At 39.1% G+C, this 23,459-nt stretch overlaps 1 protein-coding gene and 1 long non-coding RNA gene across 3 annotated transcripts; one reads left to right on the forward strand and one right to left on the reverse strand.

Moving 5' to 3' along the window:
* LOC140602242 (uncharacterized) lies at positions 1–7,043 on the forward strand. The gene is made up of 3 exons (XR_012005217.1): positions 1–138; positions 409–485; positions 6,897–7,043. It is a non-coding gene; the product is annotated as an uncharacterized lncRNA (long non-coding RNA).
* A 2,025-nt stretch (positions 7,044–9,068) lies between these two features.
* FGG (fibrinogen gamma chain) lies at positions 9,069–17,854 on the reverse strand. Of its 2 annotated transcripts, XM_072773723.1 has the most exons (10): positions 17,696–17,854; positions 17,563–17,607; positions 17,136–17,319; positions 16,930–17,023; positions 14,757–14,887; positions 14,338–14,471; positions 13,208–13,392; positions 11,500–11,777; positions 9,798–9,967; positions 9,069–9,293 (listed from the first exon to the last, which is right to left on the reverse strand). In XM_072773723.1, exons 1-10 carry the CDS (start codon positions 17,771–17,773, stop codon positions 9,279–9,281), a joined length of 1,314 nt encoding a protein of 437 aa, XP_072629824.1. In that variant the 5' UTR covers positions 17,774–17,854; the 3' UTR covers positions 9,069–9,278. The 2 variants fall into 2 exon arrangements, with proteins under 2 accessions (XP_072629824.1, XP_072629823.1); XM_072773722.1 differs by lacking the exon at positions 9,069–9,293 and having other exon boundaries at positions 9,390–9,967.
* Positions 17,855–23,459: the final 5,605 nt, after the last annotated feature.

Below are 23,459 nucleotides of genomic sequence, written 5' to 3' on the forward strand. Positions count from 1 at the left end.
TACCCTGATGGTTCCAGATGGTTTCCCTGGAAGTTATAGCTCTAGAGAAAAGATGGGAATTTCCTTAAACATACAGAAATGAGTCTGAACTGGATTTACAAAACTGAGGAGGGAGAAAAAAATGGTTTCCTCCATCTCGTATGTGTCTGTCACACTGCAGTTTTTTTTCTTTAATCTACTTATGCAGAAAAGAAATCTATTTTGTTACATTTAAATGGTCTCCAAATTAATAGCCATTTAATGGAATGATTTTTTAGTATTTTTGAAATCAAATTCTAAAACATTCCAAAAATATATTAATAGTTCTCTCTCTCTCTCTCTCTCTCTCTCTCTCTCTCCCTCCCTCCCTCTCTGTCCTGATGCATTATTTTCATGGTCTTCTGCTAAATTTTTCTTTTTTTAATATAGGTTTCATGCCCAATATGGGGCTTGAACTCACGACCTTGAGATCAAGAGTTGGATGCTCTACCAACTGAGCCAGCCAGGTGACCCACTTAAGCACTTTTAATCAGGTTTCCATCAAGTAGTTCTGAATATGTGTGTATGTGACATGTATGTATGTGTGTGAGAAAAAGAGAGAGGGAGGGAGGAAAAAGAAGGGAGAGGAACAAAGATGGGTAAAAGTGAGGTCCCTATGTTTTTCCCATTGTTTTACTTCTTGTCAATTTTTTTAACTTCTTGTCATTTTTTAACTGTGTTGTCCATTAAATACTTCATTTTCAAGATAAATTAATTATACTTACAATGTGCTTTAGTAAATTTATCAAATTGTTTTGAGCATGCATTAAAATATAAGTGTTATTTTTGAAAGGTAAAACCGTTATACAGATGAATAATTAATTGATGTGTTAATATCAACAACATGGATTCATTCTAGCATCATACAACTTAAGTCCACTAAATTTGGCACACTTTGCTGGTTTCACTGTGGTTCTATTAAAGAGTATAAAACAAGATATATCAGTTGGTACTGATTTAAAATGATATATTAAGGTCTGGGGAAATAGCATTTTTAGGTAACAGACTTTTCACAGCAAGAAATTATATTAAAAGTATGAATAATTTAATTATCAAAATAAATTTCTTTGTGATTCTTATTGGAACTATTTTTTAAAGTATTTATATATTTATTTATTTTTGAGAGAGAGATTGGTGATAGAAGTGAGTAGGGGCAGAGGGAGAGAACCTCAAGCAGATTCCCTGCTGAACATGGGACTGGAAGCAGGGCTCGATCTCAGGACTTTGAGCCGGAAACCCAGTTGGGCACTTAACGACTGAGCCACCCAGGTGCCCCTGGAACCTTTTTTTTTTTTTAAAGATTTATTTATTTATTTATTTATTTATTTATTTATTTATTTATTCATTCATTCATTCATTCATGAGAGACACAGAGAGAGAGGCTGAGACATAGGCAGAGGGAGAAGCAGGCTCCCTGTGGGGAGGCTGATGCGGGACTCGGTCCCAGAACCCCAGGATCAGGACCTGAACGGAAGGCAGATGCTCAACCACTGAGCCACCCAGGCATCCCAGGAACCTACTTTAAATGGGTCATTCCATAGTAAAACCAAGACATTTTAAAGAATGCTTTTGGGTAAAGTTTTGCTTAGGTAAACAAAAACATACTGAGAATAGCAGCAGAGAAGCCCCAGTTGGAGGACTTTTTACAAAATATCTGACTACTATAGCAGAATATACTCCTCTAAACTGTCAGTGTCAGGAAAAACAAGGACAGGCTTAGAAACTGTTAAGAAAGTTGATGAAGAAGATGTGGCAACGAAATGTAATGTTATATCCTGGACAGGATCCTAGAACAGAAAAAAGACATTGGTGTAAAAACTGGTGAAAGGGAATAAAGTGTGGCAGTTAGGAAATAGTAACTATTAGAGTTAGTTTCCCGGACTTGACAAATGAATCAGGGTAATATGTTTGCAGGAGAGAAAACTGGGTGATGAGTATATGGAACTCTCTGCAGTATCTTTATAACTTTCTTGCAAAAAAAAAAAAATATATATATATATGATATATATATATCATTATAAAATAAAAGCAAGAATTATTAAAGTTTTAAAATTATATTGCCAAGCTCAACTGGCATTGGATTCAAATCCCATGCAGCAATGCCAATCTTAACAGCAAAATCCAATTTTTTTTTTTTTAATTTCTGAAGCAATTTTCATGTTCTCTCATTTGACTCTTACCACAGCTTTGTGATGTAAGGAGAGCAAATTAGGAAGGAAAACATTGCCAGTCCAAGGTCTCTTAAAGTTAGGTCAATTTTTTTAAAGTCACACTTTAACTATTTGTCCCTGATGATTTGGAAGAGTCCACTTTCATCACAAGAGTGGAATCTATCCATGTTTATTTAGGGGGAGTCAACATTCAGATTTATTTAGGAGGTTTCCCTTCTACCAGAGGTTGTTTTGGCCTTTTGAAGTTGCCAGTAAAAGAAAAGCTGGGTAAGGATCTGGGAAAGGTGGAGGTGGGAGGGTGGGGCAAGAATACTGGAATTGGATTTGGGAAACACCTTTTTGATACAGTTGTAAACCCGATTAAATGTCATGATTCAGAATTTATCTCAGTTTGTTCCTTCAGATATTTCCCAATTAAACTGAAATAAGCAAAAGCTTGAAATTGTGCCAGTCGGCCTTCCCAAAAGTCTTTCAAACCCAATACTGAGAAGTGTTCTACAAGTCAATGGTCAAGTCTACTTTTTAGTACTTGTAAGGGGCCATGGCTACAGGGCCATTTGGACCAAAGCTTATGTTTATCACTGTCTATCTTTATTTTGTTTTCTTTCTTGAGGGAAAAAATATTAATAGTTTTCTGGTATGTAGATCATTGTTGGAGAGTGATTATGATTTATGTGCACTTTCAGGGGATCGATTAAATCTCTGATAATTCCTCTGTCCCAGAATAGCTTGTGAAATCTCTCTCTCAAGAACCAAAATATCAAGGGGCACCTGGCTGACTCAGTTGGAAGAGCTTGCTACTCTTGATCTTGGGGTTGTAAGTTGGAGCCCCACGTTAAGTGTGGAGATTACTTAAAAATAAAATCTTAAAATAAAAGAAAAACCATTAGAAGATTATGTTCTCTGACTATAATGCAACGAATTTAGATATTAATTAAAAATAGACAGATTTAGGGGGCACGTGGGTGGCTCAGTGGTTGAACTTCTGCATTTGACTTGGGTCATGATCCTGGGTCCTGGGATCAAGTTCCACATCAGGCTCCCCACAGGGAGCCTCCTTCTATCTCTGCCTGTGTCTCTGCCTGTCTCTCTGTGTCTCTCATGAATAAATAAATAAAATCACAAGATTTGAAACCAAGTAATATTCACTTTCTTTTTTAAAAAAGTATTTATTTTATAACCCTTGGCTTCAAAAGAAAATCAAGAGAAGTTATAAAGTACTTAGATTAGGGGTAGATCTTAACATAGTGTTGAATGAAAAAGATAGCAAGTACAATGAAGACCTTGGCAGTGTTTCTCAAAGTATTTGCAGTAAAGGACCAGTTTTGTTAAATTTCTAAACAATTAACAGACCTATAGATCCTAAAATGAAATTTAAAAATTACTAGAAGAGTAACATTTTTAAAAAGTAGGGATGTATAAAGTATAGGCCCTAACACTTATTATTAGATCCCAAAGATATAAAATTGCAGTTCAGAGAATATAATTTGAGCAAAGATAATATAAGAAAAAAGTTTCTACATGCTAATCAATTTTTCTGCCTATTTTAACATAGACCAGTAACAAAGAATTTGGGAACCAACCAGATAACACTGATTTATGACACAATGCCTTTTATATAATTTAAAAATACATAAACAACAGACCAATTCATGCTTTATAGGAATGCATACCGATAAGCACATTAGATCTATTGGAATGATTGTTTGTTAAGGAGATAGAAAGAAAAGGGACGCCTGGGCGGCTCAGCAGCTGACCATCTGCCTTTGGCCCAGATCATGATCCTGGAGTCCTGGAGTCCTGGGATCGAGTCCCAGATCAGGCTCCCTGCATGGAGCCTGCTTCTCCCTCTACCTGTGTCTCTGCGTCTCTCTGTGTGTGTCTCTCATGAATAAATAAATAAAATCCTTAAAAGAGAGAGAGAGAGAAGAAAAGGAAGTTTGAATAGAAGAGAATCAATCGTCAAGAGAGTGATCCAACACAGATGAGTGAGAATGGTGTTACCAGGATTATGATTAATTCAACCTCTGCCTTTAAGGGAGACACACACACACACACACACACACACACACACACACACCAGTCTGCTCCATGTTATTGGTCCCTTTATCAACAGCTTATTATTATCCATCTACTTTATCTCTTCTTACTATCTTTAACTCTCTTTCCTGTACTCTTTTGGAGCTACCTCTAACTGATAAGAAATCATCAGGAAGGGTTGCTTGGGTGGCTCAGCAGTGGTTAAGCATCTGCCTTTGGCTCAGGTCAAGATCCCAGGGTCTTGGTATGGAGCCCCATGTTGGGGTGTGTGTGTGTGTGTTCCTGCTCCAGGTGGGGGGGGGGCTACCTCTCTCTCTCCCTCTGCCCCTCCACCTACTTGTGCTCTCTCTCTCTCTCTCTCCAATAAGTAAGATCCTTTTAAAAAAAGAAAAGAGGGGATCCCTGGGTGGCTCAGTGGTTTAGTGCCTGCCTTTGGCCCAGGGCCTGATGCTGGAGTCCTGGGATCGAGTCCTCTGTCCGGCTCCCTGTAGGGAGCCTGCTTCTCTGTCTCTGTCTATCATGAATATATAAATTTAAAAAAAATATTTAAAAGGGAAAAGAAAAGAAATTATTGGGGAGCTATATTTTCTCCAGGGTTAAGTGTGTACTTTGTTTTTCACTCTTAACAACGGAATAAACAGAAGATACCACAAACCACAAATACCTTGGCTAGTTTATACTGGTTAGAGTGAGTCAAAAAACTTTTAGCTCTTGTAAAGCTCTCAAGGTGTTGTTACCCTCATATTCTTCATTTTGCACTCATTTTCAACCCACCTACAAATCTGAAACATAATCTTTATAACTACTAAGCTTAAAGAGAATTGGGAAAAAAAAAAAAAAGCTGCAGCACTTCAGAGGTTTATTTTAAAATCTTGCTATCTGTTCAGTGAACGATCCCTGCAGCCTGTTGACTAGGGAACTCGGCCTGTCGTTGCCGTCGGGCCGCGGGACCCAGGGGCATCGGGGGCACCGACAACATGGCGGCGGACACTCCATCTTGCGGCCCCGCCACCAGCGGCCGCGGAGGACGCGTCCTGGGGGAGGCAGGACCTCTGGGGGAAACCGGACCGCCCCTTGCCCAGACCCCATAGACGGGCATGGGCAGCTATCGCCCCAGGCCCATTCCACCAGTGACCTGCCCTAACACCTACCACCCCGTACAGACACCCAACCCCTTACCCCCCTACAGACCCAGCCCCTTACCCCCCGACAAACCCAACCCCTTACCCCCCCTAGAGACCCAACCCCTTAACCCCCACAAACCCAACCACTTACCTCCCCACAGACCCAGCCCCTTACCCCCCTACAGACCCAGCCCCTTATCCCCGACAAACCCAACCCCTTACCCCCCACAAACCCAACCACTTACCCCCAACAAACCCAACTCTTTACCCCCCTACAGACTCAGCCCCTTACCCCCCGACACACCCAACCCCTTACCCCCTACACACCCAACCCCTTACCCCCCTACAGACCCAACCCCTTACCCCCCACAAACCCAACCACTTACCTCCCCACAGACCCAGCCCCTTACCCCCACACACAGACCCAACCCCTTACTCTCCCACAGACCCAGCCCTTTACCTCCCCTACAGACCCAGCCCATTACCCCCCCACAGACCCAACCCCCTACCCCCCTACAGACCCAGACCATTACCCCCCCACAGACCCAACCCCCTACCCCCCTACAGACCCAACCCCTTACCCCCCTACAGACCCAGCCCCTTATCCCCCCTACAGACCCAGCCCGTTACCCCCCCACAGACCCAACCCCCTACCCCCCTACAGACCCAACCCCTCACTCCCCCTACAGACCCAACCCTTCACCCCCCCAGACCCAACTCTTTATCCCCCCCAGACCCAACCCCTTAGCCCCCCTAGAGACCCAACCCCTTACTCCCCTCCCACCCAACCCTTTACCCCCCTACAGACCCAGCCCATTACCCCCCACAGACCCAACCCCCTACTCACCCTACAAACCCAACCCCTCCCCCCAGACCCAACCCCTTACCCCCCCTACAGACCCAAACCCTTACTCCCCCCACAGACCCAACCCCTTACCCCCCCACCCCCACCCCCGAAAAGCCTGCTAGTGCTCCCCTGGGCACGACTTCCCCACTCTCTCCCCCTGCGGCCTTGAACCCCACTGGGGAGCCTGCCTGGACCAACTTTGGTCTGGCCTCTCTATCCCATTCCACTCCTGACCGGATCAAACTTGAGGGTTGCATGATCTACAGTCATGGCACCAGGACACCTGTACAGGACCTTCCTTTCTGGAAGCTTACTTCTGTAGGTTTTTCAGACTGTGCACATGTGCTTTGCACTTAGCCTTCCTTTTTTGTGCCCTTAGTTCTTTTATGTCTGGGAGAGGGTTGAGTAAGTGATCTATAGCTTGAGCTGTGAAGAAAAATAATTTATTTCTATGAAGATTAAACTCTTTGTTTCCCTTAAAAGTAAAATTTTTTTTTAAGTTTAGCAAAATAATCTTTTCTATTTCTGTTTTATTTGTGGAGACATGATCTAACTGAATCTGGAAGTATTTCTCATGCTTTATTTCTTAATCTGTAGCCCTTTGATATTTACCACTGAATGTTAGTAACTAAACAAATAGGATTTTGTGGTTCATCTGTGTTTCTCTATCTCATTGGGTTTTAAAATTAATTTCAGGGCAGCTCGAGTGGCTCAGCGGTTTAGAGCCACCTTTGGCCCAGGGCGTGATCCTGGAATCCCAGCATCCAGTCCCACATCTAGCTCCCTGGGAGGATCCTGCTTCTCCCCCTGCTGTGTCTCTGTCTCTCTCTCTCTCTCTCTCTGTGTCTCTCATGAATAAATAAATAAAATCTTTAAAAAATAATAAAATAAAATTAATTTTAAATTTGGTATGTACTCAGTATAGCAAATCAAATACAGAGGTATATAAAGAAAAAGTTAGAAGTTCCTTTCTACCAGTCAGCCCCCCTTTAGCAATCAATGCTGGATTATCCAACATGCAGATCAAATATATATTGGGGACACTCACAAAAACAGGGAGCTCCAAAATGTTTTTGAAAAAATATTATAATTGATATTTTAGAAGAAGCACTGGGCAAGTAATCATGGGAAAAATCAGAAAATTTTGGACTTCTTTATATTTATTTTATGTTTTAGTATTAAATCTTACATTAGATTGGTTGGGGAGAATAAATGTGTATAAAGAACGTATACATGCCAAGATTGAATTTTGTTCAGAATATATATGCATAAGTGCTTTATACATAATTATCATGATAGAATTGTTTTTCATTTTAAAATTTCACTTATTATTTTGTAAATGTTTTCATGTTCATATAGAGATATTATACTTATTACATAATCATTGCATACAATTCCATTGTACTAATAAATCATCTTGTTTATCCATTCTTCCACTATTAAATATTTTCTAAATTTTTCACTTACTAGATATATGGCTAGATTATATTTCTTTACATAGCTGTTTTCTTTTTCAAAAATAATGTTCTTGGGTAAATATCACTGAAGTGTTATTATCACAACAAAACTTGTGACTATTAATACAACTCCTCTTATCTATGACCAAATTGCTCACCCAGAGACTTTTATAGATTCATGAAGGGTAGACTGAGTTTTAAAGTGGTTTGAAGCATGAGGAAGTGGGAGGAGGCAAGGTTGAAGGCAACATGGAGGACAGGGAGGCGATGATTGCCACTATCCTGACAGGAGATGTTGTATATCCCAACAAAAATGATGGCCATGGATATAGAGAAGAAGAAGAATATAACGAATATTTGGCAGCTGGGTTTGGCAGTCTTGATGGTATGGGGAAGGAAAAATAAGGAAGACAGGAAGATGAGCCCCTGGGTCATTTGCAACTTGAATCCCTTGGTCATTTGCAACTTGAGAACTGGATGGTATAGAAGAGGTTTGGGAGGAAGGAGAATACTACTATGTGCAATATCCCCACTGTCCAGCGCAGTGGCCGGTACAATGAAGGCGCTCAGTAAGTGTCAGTTAATGAGTGCTTCACACATACGTAAATGGATGAGTACTGCAAACAATGAATCAATATTCTTATCCTAGAGCCTGACCGGTATTTGGTTGTATACCTTGAAGTTGATATAATGCTTTTAACTCCTCATTCAGATATTTAAAAAACAGGACTCATGACAACAAGGAAGGGAGAGAGTTGGGAAACAATCTGTGAAAAGGAAGAGAATCCGAAGCCAAAGCCAAGGACTATAAAACCAGATCTTCTGCCCATGAAATCTGTCAGTTTCTTTACATGGTCAACTTTATGCTGACTTACATAGACTCTGCTATTCCTCACCAGAAGTTGCCAATTCCTTTGTGCCTGCTAAAACCTTAATATCCCTGGATTTAGAATGATGTAATGGCTCCATTCCATTCACCTCATCAGTTGCTAGGGAGAGACAAAGCAGATCGTTCCCTAAAGCTCGCTGCTCTGAGTTGTGTGCAGTCCTCTCAGGGTGTCCACATCTGGTTACAGGGGTCTGGAGCTAAAAGGCTTTTCTGAGAGAATTCCCAACCTTATATTTCCAGTTATACTTTGGGTACTATGTACCTTAGTTATGTGATTGTGACTTGTGTTTATGTTCTTATACTAATTTTTGTCTCTCAGGCTTAAACCGTTTTCTTCTATATTTGTCTTATATCTCCTGGAGGACAAAAGTCATGATTTCCATTTTCTTTATAACTCCCTCAGAGTCAAGCATAAGATTGAGCATACACTAAGAACTCAGCAACTACTGATGATTGTCCAAATGGAATTATTGAATTGAAGGAAAGTGATGGTTTTTAATGGTCAGTAAAAGGCACCGTGTGTCTAGTTTTAGGAAACAAAATGTTTATTGAAATGGCCTGTTGATAAATTATCACCAGCATAAAACTGATAGTGGAGTTCTCAACATGGGTTCTTTTTACTCTTAAAATGAAGTGAGGCTTTGTAAGTCCATTGTCCCAAAGGGAAAATATTATATTTTTCTGTTCAGGTAAAGTCCTTTAAAAAAAGCAGATCACTTTTGAAATGGTCTTTTAAATGTCGCCAGCCTATGAGCAAAACAAAAATAAAAAGATATAATCCTCTCCATTTAAAAAGAAGAATTAATATGAATGATTTGGGCGTAAAAACCACAGAAAAAATACTTAGGCATTTGAAATGTTAGAATTTATTCTGATTTTATTAGTATAAACCAAAATATTTAAGAAGTAATAAAAACAAATGAATCACTAAGACAAAAATGATGTCATTAAAATAACAAAATATGTCAATAATTTTATTATTATATATTTAAGTGATACGCTAAAATGTTATCTCCTTAAATAAACAAATTTTAAAGAACTCCAAGTTCAGTGATTTGAGAATATAATCCAAAGTGAGTTTTAGTTTCCATGTAAGGCTAAATACTCATAATAAAGTATTTAAAATTAATAAATACAGTAAGAGACTTTCAGAAATGTTTCTGAAACTTCGTGGACTACCAAAAATTAAGTTAATTCTCAGGGTAAAATGATTTAATCATAGTGTATTTCAACATGGTGTTCTGGTCCAACCTGTTTGGCTCCCCCAAGGTGGTGCTGCTGTCCTTCTCCAATGGTTAATCTGTTGAATGGGATTATCTTCATGGTAGTTTTCTTCATGGAATACCACCGGGATTGCCAAGTGGCCCAAATAATGCCATTATCATAACCATTAGGAGTAGATGTTTTTGAGTAAACGCCACCTAAAATAAATCATAGATGTACATATAATTGTTCTTGAATTTCCTTACCTCTGAAAGTCCATAAAGTACGGTATATTACAAAATATACTGTCACATACATCAAATTTATAGTGTTATACTATCTGAAAAATCCCTAAAGATGCCTAAAATCCTGATTTACAATTGAACTACATTTATTATGAGTCAACCTCTTATATCTACATTGTACTTCTTGATCACATCCATACTTAAGTGTATTCTCTACTAACAGGGCTAGAACCCCCATTTCCCTGAACAGACTCTCTTCCTGAGCTTAGCCATCCTGGAATCAGCTATCTTTCTACAAGCAATTAGAATGTCAGAACACAATTCCTGATCAGATGACCTCAGGTTATCTGAACACAATTTCACTGGAGAGTATACAACTTTAAAAAACAGTTCTGGAAAGTTATTTTACATCTCCATTATACAGTGGAGACTACCGATTTGCCTTCTCCTTGTCCTTGGGCACCAGATCTTACACAATTTTGTAAAGGATTATCTGAGTCCAATACTGGGTTGTACCACAGGCTATCAACATAGCTATTCTGTGTCATGTGGATTAAAGACTTTCCCTGAGAGTGTCTTTTAATTACGTGGTTTGTAGGTGCGAAGATATGTTAAGTTTCTTTTAAAAAGGTGGGGGGAGGAGATTGTTGCAAAAATCAAAAGGTAAATTTAAATAGATTTTAAGAGGGTTATGAATCATCTATTGGTTAGTCCAATACCCTGAGGAAGTGAGATTGTCTACCGTAATGGATCTTTCAGAATCAGTAGGGCTTCCCCAACACATAATTCTGGGTAGTAATAATAATTTGTCAGCTAAATCCAGTGTTTAGAAGTATTCCAGCCTTAGAGCAAACTACAGCTTGCTACTTCCACTCAAAAATAAGTGCCTACACTTTGTAGGTTGGAATCTCAAGCTTCCATGGAACCATGTCCTTACCATTACTTCCCTGCTCTTAACTCTAGTCCTTCAGACACCTGCTTACTGCTCGCTGATTATATCTGTCACATAGCTCATTGGAAGCTGCATCAGGCTAATGTGTTAACAAGCATAAATATGATAATGTTGGGGCGCCTGGGTGGCTCAGTGGTTGAGCATCTGTCTTTGGCTCAGGGCATGGTTCCGGGGTCCCAGGATCGAGTCCCACATCAGGCTCCCAGCATGGAGCCTGCTTCTCCCTCTGCCTGCGTCTCTGCCTCTCTCTCTGTGTGTCTCATGAATAAATAAAATCTTTTAAAAAATGATAATGTTAGTCCATCCAGATCATATATATGGTAAATCTAGATGAGATACCATAACACAAAGTGTCAACTGGGTGGATTTCTAATAGAGGGGCTGATTTGAGGTATAAGTTTAGTATTATCCAATTCTGGCTTAAAGTGAAGAACTATATAATAAGCCCCCAATCTCGTCACTAATTATTTCTCATTTTCTTCTTTCTATGTTTAACCTTTTATAAAAATATAGACTATACACTAATTCATATATGTAAGAAAGAAAACCATACCTTGGTAATAAACTCCATTGAGGTGGCCAGCATGACACTTGTTCATCCACCAACCAGATCCATCCTGTTCAGCACAGTTTCCTTCATACTTATCATTGTCATTGTCCCAAGTACTGAACTGCATGCCATTGTGGGATGTGAAGAATTTATCACTAGGGTCATCGCCAAAATCATAGCCATCAAAGGCATCTCCGGCATCTCCACCAATATAGTAGGCATACGTCATGCGGTATTTGTCAGCTTCAGGTCCCACCTTGAACATGGCATAGTCTGCAGTACTATAAAGAAGGGAATAGACACATCATATCTAGACCTTCATGAGGGATCTCAGAAGTTCCCTTTTTTATAGGAAAATTGTTTGGATTTTTTAACTTTGCTTCTTAAGTCTGAAATGTGCTCACTGAGTTTAATTGTCAGCAAATCTGGCAAGAGGCAATGGATGTGTGAACCAATTCAGAGCTCATCAACACCACCCGTAAATCTAGAAGCCTTCAGGGCATTCCAGTGACATCTAAAAATATCAGCCATTTTAATGCATTTTTCCTATAAAGTCCTAATATCATATCCAGGTGTGTGGATGAATCTGACGCATTTTGTATTTTCCACTTTTATCTAAGTGTTTAGCATTGCACACACTGAGTGATCATTAATTAATGCACCAAATTTGAAGGGGTTACAGCCCTATTAGCCATTCATGAAGGATAAGGTGCTAAAGGGATTTTTCTTTCCCAAAGCAGTATGATAGTGACAAGAAGGAGAGTTTCTTAGAGCATCACATGAAAGAAATGGTTCCTGTGTGGCCCACAAAATATAAGCTGTAGGATCAGAGAGCGATTCTTCCCTGGAAAAAAAATTGTGAATATGGGCCAGAAATCTATGGGGTGCAGGAAAGAATGGGCTTTGGTGCATGAATAGAAATTTTCAGAAAATATTTAGCCTCTTCCCTAATCTCCAATACTTGGAAATTGGGAAGTGTTCTCACAAGAAAAGGTCTGCTGACTATGATACTCTCTGATTTAAAGAAAAATTAAAAATACTTGTTTGTAGATAAAAATATTTCATTATTTCATAGACATAGCAAAAGGATTAGATTTTTTTTCTGAATTTTAATTAGGAAAGCTGTGCTCAAACCTCCCAGGGAGCTGTGCAAGAGAAGGGACTTTCACCAAAGGCGCTAGCTGATTTAATTTTAAGGTAGCTCATGGATTGACTGAATGAATTGTCATTAAAGCACCAGGAAGTTTAAAAAGTCTGGATTCACTTTTCAACCAGAGTAGTCATTAGGAGGACAGGCTGAAGGGTCGAACTGCCTAAGTTCGAATCTAAGCTTTACCATATACCAGCAATGTGACCTAGGGAAAGGTAATCTGTAAAATGAGATTAATAATAGTACCTTCCTCATGAAACAGTTATTTTGATTAGATTAAGTTATAATTTCATGTTCAATGTCTGGTACATAATAAGCGCTCAGTAATCATTAGATATTAGTCTATACGGTTCCAGGGCAAGGAGATTGTACCAAAACACTCTTCAACCTGGATGAGACCTACCTCTTTGAACTGCCCAAGAACCAAACTGACTCTGGGGGAAAATGGTTGGATGCGCTCTTTGCATTTGTCAGGCTGTCTTTGCTATCGGTCTATTGATAGAGAGTGCACATTCCAGACTGTCTCTACAACAAAAACTAGAAGTCCTTTCTAAACAGTACCTGGTTCTGCCGTTCCAGTCCTCCAGCTGTATTCTTAATGCGTATGGTATGGCCGACTGTGTGCTTATCAAATGAATCTTCTCATTTCCCAACCAAAATTCTGTGGTTCCAGTGGGAGACAGATGTCCAAATCCTTCCTTATACTGAATCCAATTTTTCTTGAAATCCAAACTGCCATCAAGCCTCTAATTACACAATTGCATGGACAAAAGGAGAGAGTGGATTATCAGTGCACATAAAGAAGATGCTATAAATATCTTGTTGAAAATCTGGATAGTATGATTGCACCATTTACTAAGTGAACTTAGGCAAGCTGCCTTAGTCTCCTCGTCTGTAAAATCAGAATGATGATGCCTACTTCTAAGGGTTGTTGCAGGATAACACCAGAGAATTGAGAGAAATACTGAAAAGAGTCTGGTATGCGGCAAATCCTAGATCAGAGGTAGTTTTTTTTGTTGTTGTTTTGTTTTTTTGTTTTGTTTTGTTTTGTTTTTTCCAGAGGTAGTTTTAAAAAGGCACTTAGAGGACTTCAGAACCCCACCTTGATATTGCTGATTTTTATTCTGTTGGTGGAAAGGTCAACCTGTTCATTGCTCAACCTGCCTCTGCAGCCCGCGCTTCCCTCACTCACTCTCTCTATCGCCCCCTGCAGGATTAGTTGTAACAGTGATCCTAGATAAACAGAAGGTTAAAGGATCTGCCTTGGGTGCCTGGCCCTGGCAGAGGTAACAGAGGGCCCTTGCCTTGGAATAGCCCAACTGTATCCTCCGGGCGACTTTGTCTTTTTGTCCTGGGCAGCCTTAGATCTTGAGTGGCCTGATGCAAGAGGTCTCTTTGTCATTCTGATACCGTGATTATACCCTATCGTGAATCTACAACATCAGCCCCAACACACTGTAGAGTCAAAGCACAGACCAGACTGCCTGACTCTGTTACTCACTATGTGACCTTCAGCAAGTTACATACAGAACCTCTTGTATCTGTTTCCTCCTCTTTAGAGATAATGATCGTATCTCATAGGACAATTGGGAAATTGTGAAGACTAATGTTCACAAAGGGCTTGCAAAAGTATCTGGCACACGGATGCTGATCTGGGTGTTTATCACATATACACGGGGAGGGGGAAATACCTTCTGCAGCACAGTCCATCCATTTCCAGACCCATCAATTTCACAGTAGACTAAGAACTGCTGCTTCGCTTTCAGTGGTTTGATAAAGTAAAGCCCACTCTCCTTGGCTCCCTTATTGGCAATGTCTTGACAATCTGAAGGAGGAGGAGAAGGAGGAGAAGAGGAGAAGAAGAAGGTTTTGTTTCAGCCTTCACGATGAGCTTTTCACATGTTGCAGACTATTGATGTCCCAAGAAGCATTGTCTGACTTCCCACATCATCATTCCTTTCAAACTATTTTCAGCTACTCAACAAAAGTCTAAGCAATTGGCCACTTTAGATTTAATGACTAAACACTTTCCAAGTTATTTCTATACATTATCCTTTGCCTTATATATTTGCTGTGATAAGAACCATCCCAATACAAACCTTTCACTTACCTTTCCCAGTTGTATCATGTATGTGTACTGTGTCTTTGCAAGGTTCCTGACACTTTGCTTCAAGCTGGGCTACCTTCTGTTTCAGGTTATTGATCTTTTGGCTGTTTGAATTATATATTTCCAGCAAAAATCTACAAGCAGAAAAATGAGATAAGAGAGGATTCCTTTCAGGGGACTAATTCTGTATCTTCTTTACAAAATATGTTCTCAAGAAGTATTTCCTGATAAATTACCCCAGTCTTGGAAAAATTATAAAATTATGTTACTGAGTTGAGGTGAATTGAAGTTCTAAACTCCTTGGAAAAGAAAACAACAGTCCTTGTTGATAAACAATGTCATCTTAAGCAGTTATTCTGACGATTTTTGTTAAAGAAGGCTCCATGCCCAGCATGGAGCCCAGCATGGGACTTGAACTCCTGACCCCTAGATGAAGACCTGAACCGAGATCAAGAGTAGGCTGCTTAACCAACTGAGCAACTCAGGTGCCCTGATCATCCAGTTTTTAACCTTCTGCATAAAGGGCAGCAAATAACAACCTATGTGAGTGAGGAACCTGGTCAATAGAAAGACCACCTGATTTTCTTAGGACAGAATATTTGTAGGGAAGGAGAGGTTCTGCTCAGTAATTGACAAGTCCAAAGCTATTCCTTTTCACAGTAGATCCACTGAGGATCTACTTCAGTCTGTAACTCACATAGGGAAAGTAACTGGGCCATTATTTTACATAAAGCAAAACAACAGACACTTTGTCCTTCTTCTTAATGTTTCCATTTACATAGCTTTGGAAAGAGTCTGAGGGAAGTAAAAATCTGTTTTGGGGGGTTTCTCCCAGGGTGGCTTGTGCATATTCAGAAATGACAGAAAACTATAATGCATAGACTGTTGTATCTTTCTTTGAAGTAAAGAAGGATAGACAAACTATTTGACACCCCCCCCCCTTTTTTTTTTATCTCCTGAGCTTTAGAAAATTTCTGCACAATAGTTTCCTTGAACTTCAATGATGGGCAATAATAATGCAACTTATAATGCTAACAATAAGCACAAAAATAATAATAGCCTCCGATACCAAACAGATGATAGATCCCTTCGGGATCACTTCTCTCCAGCCACCATTTGTCTCAATTTCCTATGCTACTTTGAGAAAAATTTAGGGGAAAAAATTGAATAAGAAACTAAACTATATCTGAAACCCTATGCTCAGAAAGTCTATAAATCCCTAGGAAGTTGTTAACAGAGACATTTTACTTTCAAGTAAAGAGAGGAGAGTACATGACTGTAGGTTCATAGTGCCGTGATCAACATGTTGCTTTATAATTTTATGCTTGGTTCCTTAAAATGAGTTTTTTTATGCTCTTTCTTCAATATAATATACTACTGTAGCCAAGACCCTCCCTATACCTCTACTTTCAAATTCCCCATCACTTATTTGTTGGCATTTTTATTAACAGACTTAAAAAAAAAAGATTTTATTTATTTACAGAGAGAGAGAGAGAGAGAGAGAGAGGCACAGGCAGAGGGAGAAGCAGGCTCCATGCAGGGAGCCCGATGTGGAACTTGATCCTGGGTCTCCAGGATCACGTCCTGGATTGAAGGCGGCACCAAACCGCTGAGCCACCCAGGCTGCCCAAGACTTATTTTCAACAACCAAATTCCCATCAGTTTGAATTTTTGTTGTATAAGTTGGATAAGGGGTGACCATTTTGATAATTCTGGTCAGAAGAGTATTTGAAGACATCTAGAACACCTTTCTTCCATATGATAATTATTTTTTAAAGATCTTATTTATTCATTTGAGAGAGAGAGAGAGAGAGCACACAAGCAGGGAGAAGGGCATATGGAGAGGGACTAGCAGATTCTCTACTGAGGGGGAACCCGACATGAGGCTTGATCCCAAGACTCTGAGATCATGATCTGAGCCAAAGGCAGCCACTTAATTGACTTGACTGTGCCACCAGGCGCCCCCCTCCTATATTATTATTAAAAAGTAATTATGACCCAGTGCAATTCATAGCACACTAAAAGCTCCTACCTCCACTGTGTTCAAGATGGTCAGGCTAAAGCCAATCAATTGTTTATTGTAATTGGGGAAAGGTAAAAAGGTTACTTTCCCTGAAGATTGGAATACTGAATAAAAACTAAGTCTTGGAGAATGAATTAAAACAAAAATGCTTACCGAATATTCGACTCGTGCGATCCAACCAATGCCTCGTATTTTATAATTTCTTCCATCATTTTCTTGGAGTCCTTGGTAGCACCCACGACCCTGTCTGTAATATGGGATCAGAGACATAAAAAGGCATAAGCAAATGGAACCACTGGCAATGGCAGCAAAAGAACGTCATGAATCATTGTCTCAGCCGGCAGTATTTTGTTTCTCACTTGGCTTTGGTGGCTCATCGGGATTATAGGTGATTTGGATTGATTTGATCACTTCTTTGGCTTCTGCTGTTTTGTTTTCAATTCGTCTTAGGAGGTCTTCCAAAGCCTGCAGATCGTTGTCTACTCCGGTCTGGTAAGTAGACAGGAAGTCTGCAATTCCACAGGTAGTCGGGCAATAACTACCCTGAGAATAGAATAGAGTGATTAGAAATCTTGATTCAAAAGCAAACAAACAGACAAACAAACAAACAAACAAAAAAACCTGCATAAAATCCATTAATAAAAACAGGTAAAACCTCGATTATGTTTTTTTTAAGTTTAAAATGAAAAATAAGTAAATAAATAAAAAATAAAGTTTAAAATGCCAAATGATATTCCTCTGCCCCTCCCCACTTCACATGCAGTGAGAAACATGAAAACTACTTACAAATCTTTCATCTAAGATGCAGCAGTTGTCTCTGGTAGCAGTGTACTAGAGGAGAAAAACACAGAAATGTCACTAGTTGATCATATATTTGTCAGCTTTCCGTGTAACTATGTTCTCTAAACAGCACACTTACTGCCAGGCATGTCGAAGGGAGCAGTAAAAGAGTATAGAAGCAGAGAATTAGGCCCTGGCAACTCAAGGACCAAGTCATGGTGTCTAGGTGCCCGGTGCTCCGAGCCCTGTGATGGCAGCACTGTGGCCTCTGGGGCTCCTCTTGTCCCTTTATGGAAGCTCCAAGGATGGCCAGGGCCCCCAGTGGCTGGAGCTGGTCACGGGGCCTCCTTTCCAGTAAGGCGGGGAGGTCTTTCCCGTCTTTTTCCTCATCCTGGCTACCACCCTGTGCTCAGGCAACTTCTCAGAATTGGCACACAGTTGGAAGCTCCTCCTTTTTGGCTCAGCTCAAACTTTCTCCTGTGAAGCACATTCATCTGCAAAGGCTAGTGAAGCATTAGCCCTTGCTGTGAGGAGGGAGGGGGGGGCCCGGGAAGCTCTGTGATGCAACCCCTTCCAGTATGGGGCTGAGAGCAAATACAGAGGGCTGACCTCGACCAGAACAAACCCGCCTCAACCTTAAGATGAAGCCTGGTGCCATAATCCAACTTAGCGCAAGTCCTTCCTTAGCCAAGGGATGAGATAACATACCTATTTTTAACCTGTGGTCATGGCAGCAGGAGACTTTGCCTGCTTGGTGGAAGCAGGAGGTCCCAGTGGTCAGTATTCTCAGGAATGAATGAATGACCTGGAAATATATTCCTGCCCCTCTGTGTTGACCATTTTTTTCTTTCTTTTCTTTTCTTTTCTTTTCTTTTCTTTTCTTTTCTTTTCTTTTCTTTTCTTTTCTTTCTTTTCTTTTCTTTCTTTTTTCTTTTCTTTTTTCTTTTCTTTTTTTCTTTTCTTTTCTTTTTTTCTTTGCTTTCCTTTGCTTTTCTTTCTTTTCTTTCTTTCTTTCTTTCTTTCTTTCTTTCTTTCTCTTTCTTCTTTCTTTCTCTTCCTTCCTTCCTTCCTTCCTTCCTTCCTTCCTTCCTTCCTTCCTTCCTTCCTTCCTTCCTTCCTTCCTTCCTGTTGAGATATAATTGATATATAACATTATATTAGTTTCAGGGGCACCTGGGTAGCTCAGTCGGTTAAGTGTTTTGCCTTCGGCTCAGGTCATAATCTCCAGGTCCTGGGATCGAGTCCTGCATCAGGCTCCCTGCTGAGGCGGGGGGGCTTGCTTCTCCCTCTCCCTCTTCCCTCATCTGCCTCTTCCCTGGCTTGTGCACTCTGGCTCTCTCTCTCTTTCTTTATTCTAATACTAGAATGAATAAAATACTAGAATAAATAGATAAAATCTTTAAAAAATACAGTGTTACATTAGTTTCAGGTGCACGACATGCTGATTCGATGTCTGTATATAGTACAAAATGATCACCCATAATAAGTCAACATTCACACGTGGTTATAAAACACTTCCCCCCCTTGTATTGAGAATTTTCCAGATCTACTCTCTCAGCAACTTTCAAATATGCAGTGCCATGTTATTAACTATAGTCACCATGCTGTACATTATATCCCCAGGACTTATAGCTGGAAGTTTGTACCTTTTGACCACTTTCACCCAAGTGTTGGTCACTCTCACAGGCTCTCCATTTGCGGTGAATGTTGAAGCTCCCTTCTTCCCCTTGACTGAAAGAATTAGCTAGTGTAGCACCACATCTGCCAGAGGGGAAATGGGAGCTTTTTTTTTTTTTTTTTTTTCACTGAGGATCCATCTAGTTACCCCAGAGAAAAACCTGGGGATAGGGACCAGGAAAATCCACATCCCACGTATGTGATTAGAAGCACAGCTGGAGGGAAAAGAGGCAAAATGAGATAGTAAGGAGGGGCTTTCCCTTTTTACTCTGCCCCTAGAGTTTCCTTGTATATTGGGAAAACATGTTTGTCATCATCTCCTATTGATAATTTAAAATTGTGCATTACCGCTATTATTCATACCTCTGTTTTTTATTATCTCTCCTTTCCTCCTCTGAAACCAAGCTTATTGCAAATTTTTATTAAATATATTAATGGGAGAAACACATCTAGATTGAAAGAAGTACCAACACTTCTGTTTAATCCTAAATCCTTACAAAAGACTATTTGTTTTGACTTGAAACAGATAAATGTTCCTACTCAGTAAATAATCCATAATTATCATAACAAAGTGAATACACCAAAACCAAATGTGTTGCCTTTTCTTTTTTCCTTAATAGCTACCTCTCTGGCTTACCAGTTATTGCCAATCACATCACCATACCCCTAGGCAATCTTCCTCACCTCCTCCTTATCTACTCATGTCATTTGTTGTCAAAACTTGCTATTAAAACTATTTTCAGGGACCCCTGGGTGGCACAGCGGTTTGGCACCTGCCTTTGGCCCAGGGCGCGATCCTGGAGACCCGGGATCGAATCCCACGTCAAGCTCCTGGTGCATGGAGCCTGCTTCTCCCTCTGCCTATGTTTCTGCCTCTCTCTCTCTCTCTGTGACTATCATACATAAATAAAAATTAAAAAAATAAATAAATAAAACTATTTTCACACTGTCACTTCTACTTTCTTCCTACTTTCTATTTTCTGGGCCAACATCCTAGAAGAGGCCTTCTTATTTATTGTCTATACTGTTTGTGTAGACTGCCTGTTAACTGACTTCCCTTCCAACATTCCAGTCATTTCTTGCTCCAAATCATTTGTCATACTGTTAACAGATTGCTCTTCTTCCTATAATTCTGATCATGACAATTCACCTGCTCAAAAACCTGTAGTGACTTCCTATCTTCCATCATAGTGAATATAAACACAAGAAATGTCCTTCCTAACTTTGTTGCGTTTTCTCTCTTGATTCTATTTCCTATACCCTCTAGATTAGCTGGATCGAATTGCATAACATCTTAGGATGCACCATCTAGCCCTATTTCTCACATGGTGTTCTTCGTACTATGTATCACTCTCTCTGCCTGGATGGACTTCATACACACTCCTGCATCTCTGGCTGTCAAAATTCTTCACAACCTTAAGGCCCTGTTTTATGATTCCTACCCTCCAAAATCAAACCCCAAATTCTGGAGGCCAGCTCTAGCTCTTTCATAGCACTTACAGCAGTCTTCTGCTGCATATATCCATACTGTGTCCACCTTATTAGATTGTAAACTTAATTTCATGGGTACTGCACCTGGCATAGCAATATTTAACACTCAATAATGATTCGATGACATTGAACTGAACTTGGCTGAAAGTAAGTATTTAAAATTATTCAATTATGGCATTAGCCTCATAGTAGAATAATTGGGAGGCTATCTGGGGAAAAAATTAAGTGTCATAAATACCAACTTCTTATGCCAAAAATATACCAGATTAAATAAATACTTAAATATAAAAATGGAAACCACAAAAATACTAGAAAAATAATATGAGAGAAATCATTCATAATACTAGAGTATGGAAGGTCTATCTAAATATAAGACAACCCCAGAGAAGATTGTTGAGTTTTGACTACATAAAAAAACTTCCTAGACAAACAAAACAAAACACTACATATGAAAGGCAAAATACAAAAAACAGCAGAATATATATACATACATGTTAGCATATACACCGAATATCATTTTAAGATCACACACTAGAGTCTACAGAAGTATGGGGTAGAAGGATGAAGGACAAAGTTGGGGAAAAGGCTTCATTTTTTCTGCATATCCTGTGTCTTTAGAATTTTGAATATAGGCACATAGTACCCAAAGTACATGTAATTAAAACATAATTATCAATCATTCACAGTGATTTATTTGTTGTAACTAATTTTGATTCTTAAAAATTTAAGAACTATTTTTGATTCTTAAAAATTTAAGTAACTACTTTTGATTTTTGATTCTTAAAAATTTAAGTATAAGAGATGATAAAAGCATTGCCTTCTAAGGGGAATATAGCCCAATTGAGGAGAATATGCATAAGAGCTCTGGAGTCCATCTTGGGGGTTGTTAAATCCCATCCCTACAACTCTCAAGGTATATCACTCAGTACAAGTCCCTTAACCTCTCTGAATTTCAGTATCTATGTTGATAAAGTAGAAATCATATTTATAATATAATGCCTACTTCATAAGATTGTTACCAGGATATAAGTAAATGCTTATAAGGGTCATGAATTACCAAATGTTTTCAAGTGAAAATTTGAACTTGTAGAAAAAAGTATTTCATTTCATAAAAATATAAGATTGACCATTACTGGTAGACTTGGTTCATGGGGGAACAAGCTTTGTTGTTTAGGCTATAGAAAGTTTTATTTAACAAATCTATTTATTAAATATTTATTTACTTATATCTATCTATTAAATATGATCTATTGTAACTAATTGCAGTTTGATACATTAGCATTTCATCTTTGAATAGGAATTAATTTAGGTAGAATTTCCATCTAAATTAGACAACCAGATGCTTTCTTCTTCAGTGAGCATTATAGAATTAAATTGCACTTTATTGCTAAGGACCATAAAGTGTTGCTTGTTGAATTTAAGGTAACAATTCATAACTTTGTGTTAAATTTTATATTTATACGAGCATATATGTATCACCTCCATATATACATACATATATACATATACGTTAGGCTCCCAGCATGGAGCCTAATGTGGGGCTTGAACTCAGGACCCTGAGATCAAGACCTGAGCTGAAAACAAGAGCCAGATACTTAACTGACTGAGCCACTCAGGTGCCCTGTATATCTAATTTTAGAAGTATAGTGTTTGTGTTTCTGGCTTTTACTGGCTTGCATTGGATCTAAAATGCAGAATCATACTTTTAGAGAAAAGACTTGCTTTTTACCACACTCTCAATCACAATTTTATTAGATATGATGCTCTTTGGGGGGAAAAAAAATGGTCAACAGTGACTTGGTAGCCTACAATGGCCCTGAATTTAGTTTGATATCTCTTAGGTTTGTTAAATTTTAACTAGTTGCTCTCTTCCACATTGGGGCCAATATTTTTCTCTGATAAATTATAAATGATTAATGAATTCCAGGAAAGAAGAATATTTGTTAAATCAGATTTCCTCTACTTCTAGGTTCATTTTCTGATAAAATAGTTTATGTAGTGTTTAAGCCAAAATTATCATTTAATTTAGTTCAGAGGTCAATGGGTCTGTTTATTGAAATAATAATTCCCCAAATTGCCAGTTACCCAACTGTTTGTGTTCTGATTTGAAAATACAACATCTACTACTAGTGGTCTTCATATATTGATAGTTTATCCTGTGAACCCTTTGTCTGTTTTGTTCATCTCTGCTCCAAAATTGTTTGCTGAATTCAAATATAATTATGTAGAGTTAATTTAAGACTTTTTGACCTGATCACAAATGATAAAGACCTTGAGTATAAAAAAAAGAGCCATAGATTTTGACCATTGTCCTTATGCTTGATGTCATGTTGTGGTTTAGCTGTTGCCATTTTGTGTATTCTCTCATTTAATTCTCTTAGCAAGTGTAGGAAGTAGGTATTACTATCTGCACCTTATAAATGAGCAAAAGGAATCTTTGAGAGGTTGTGGTGACCTATACAAAGTCGCTGTGCCAGAACAGAAATTCAAACCCATGAGCCCAACACCTGAGCTCTTAACCATGACTGGTTAAGATGGTAGACATAAGACTGGTTATGCACTGATGGTACGGGTTCTGGAGAAGTTTATGGATTTCAAAAAAATAATGTGTTTGTACATATAGCTAAGTATGTGTGCATGGTTGTATGAACATATATTTACCTCTATCTCATCTGTCTATCTTCTCTGAGTTAGGGACATGGTTGACTAGATGATATTTTATAGTCTTTCTCAAA

Source organism: Canis lupus, chromosome 13, assembly GCF_048164855.1.
Source record: "Canis lupus baileyi chromosome 13, mCanLup2.hap1, whole genome shotgun sequence".
Taxonomy (NCBI): Eukaryota; Metazoa; Chordata; class Mammalia; order Carnivora; family Canidae; genus Canis; species Canis lupus.

Excerpts from the sequence above, each read along its gene's own strand:
- FGG (XM_072773722.1), bottom strand. The coding sequence starts at position 17,773 with ATGACTTGGTCCTTGAGTTGCCAGGGCCTAATTCTCTGCTTCTATACT. Across the intron at positions 14,472-14,756 it reads ACATGATACAACTGGGAAAG|ATTGTCAAGACATTGCCAAT; the intron begins GTAAGTGAAAGG and ends CTCCTCCTTCAG. Across the intron at positions 11,778-13,207 it reads GACTGGAACGGCAGAACCAG|TACTGCAGACTATGCCATGT; the intron begins GTACTGTTTAGA and ends CCTTCTTTATAG.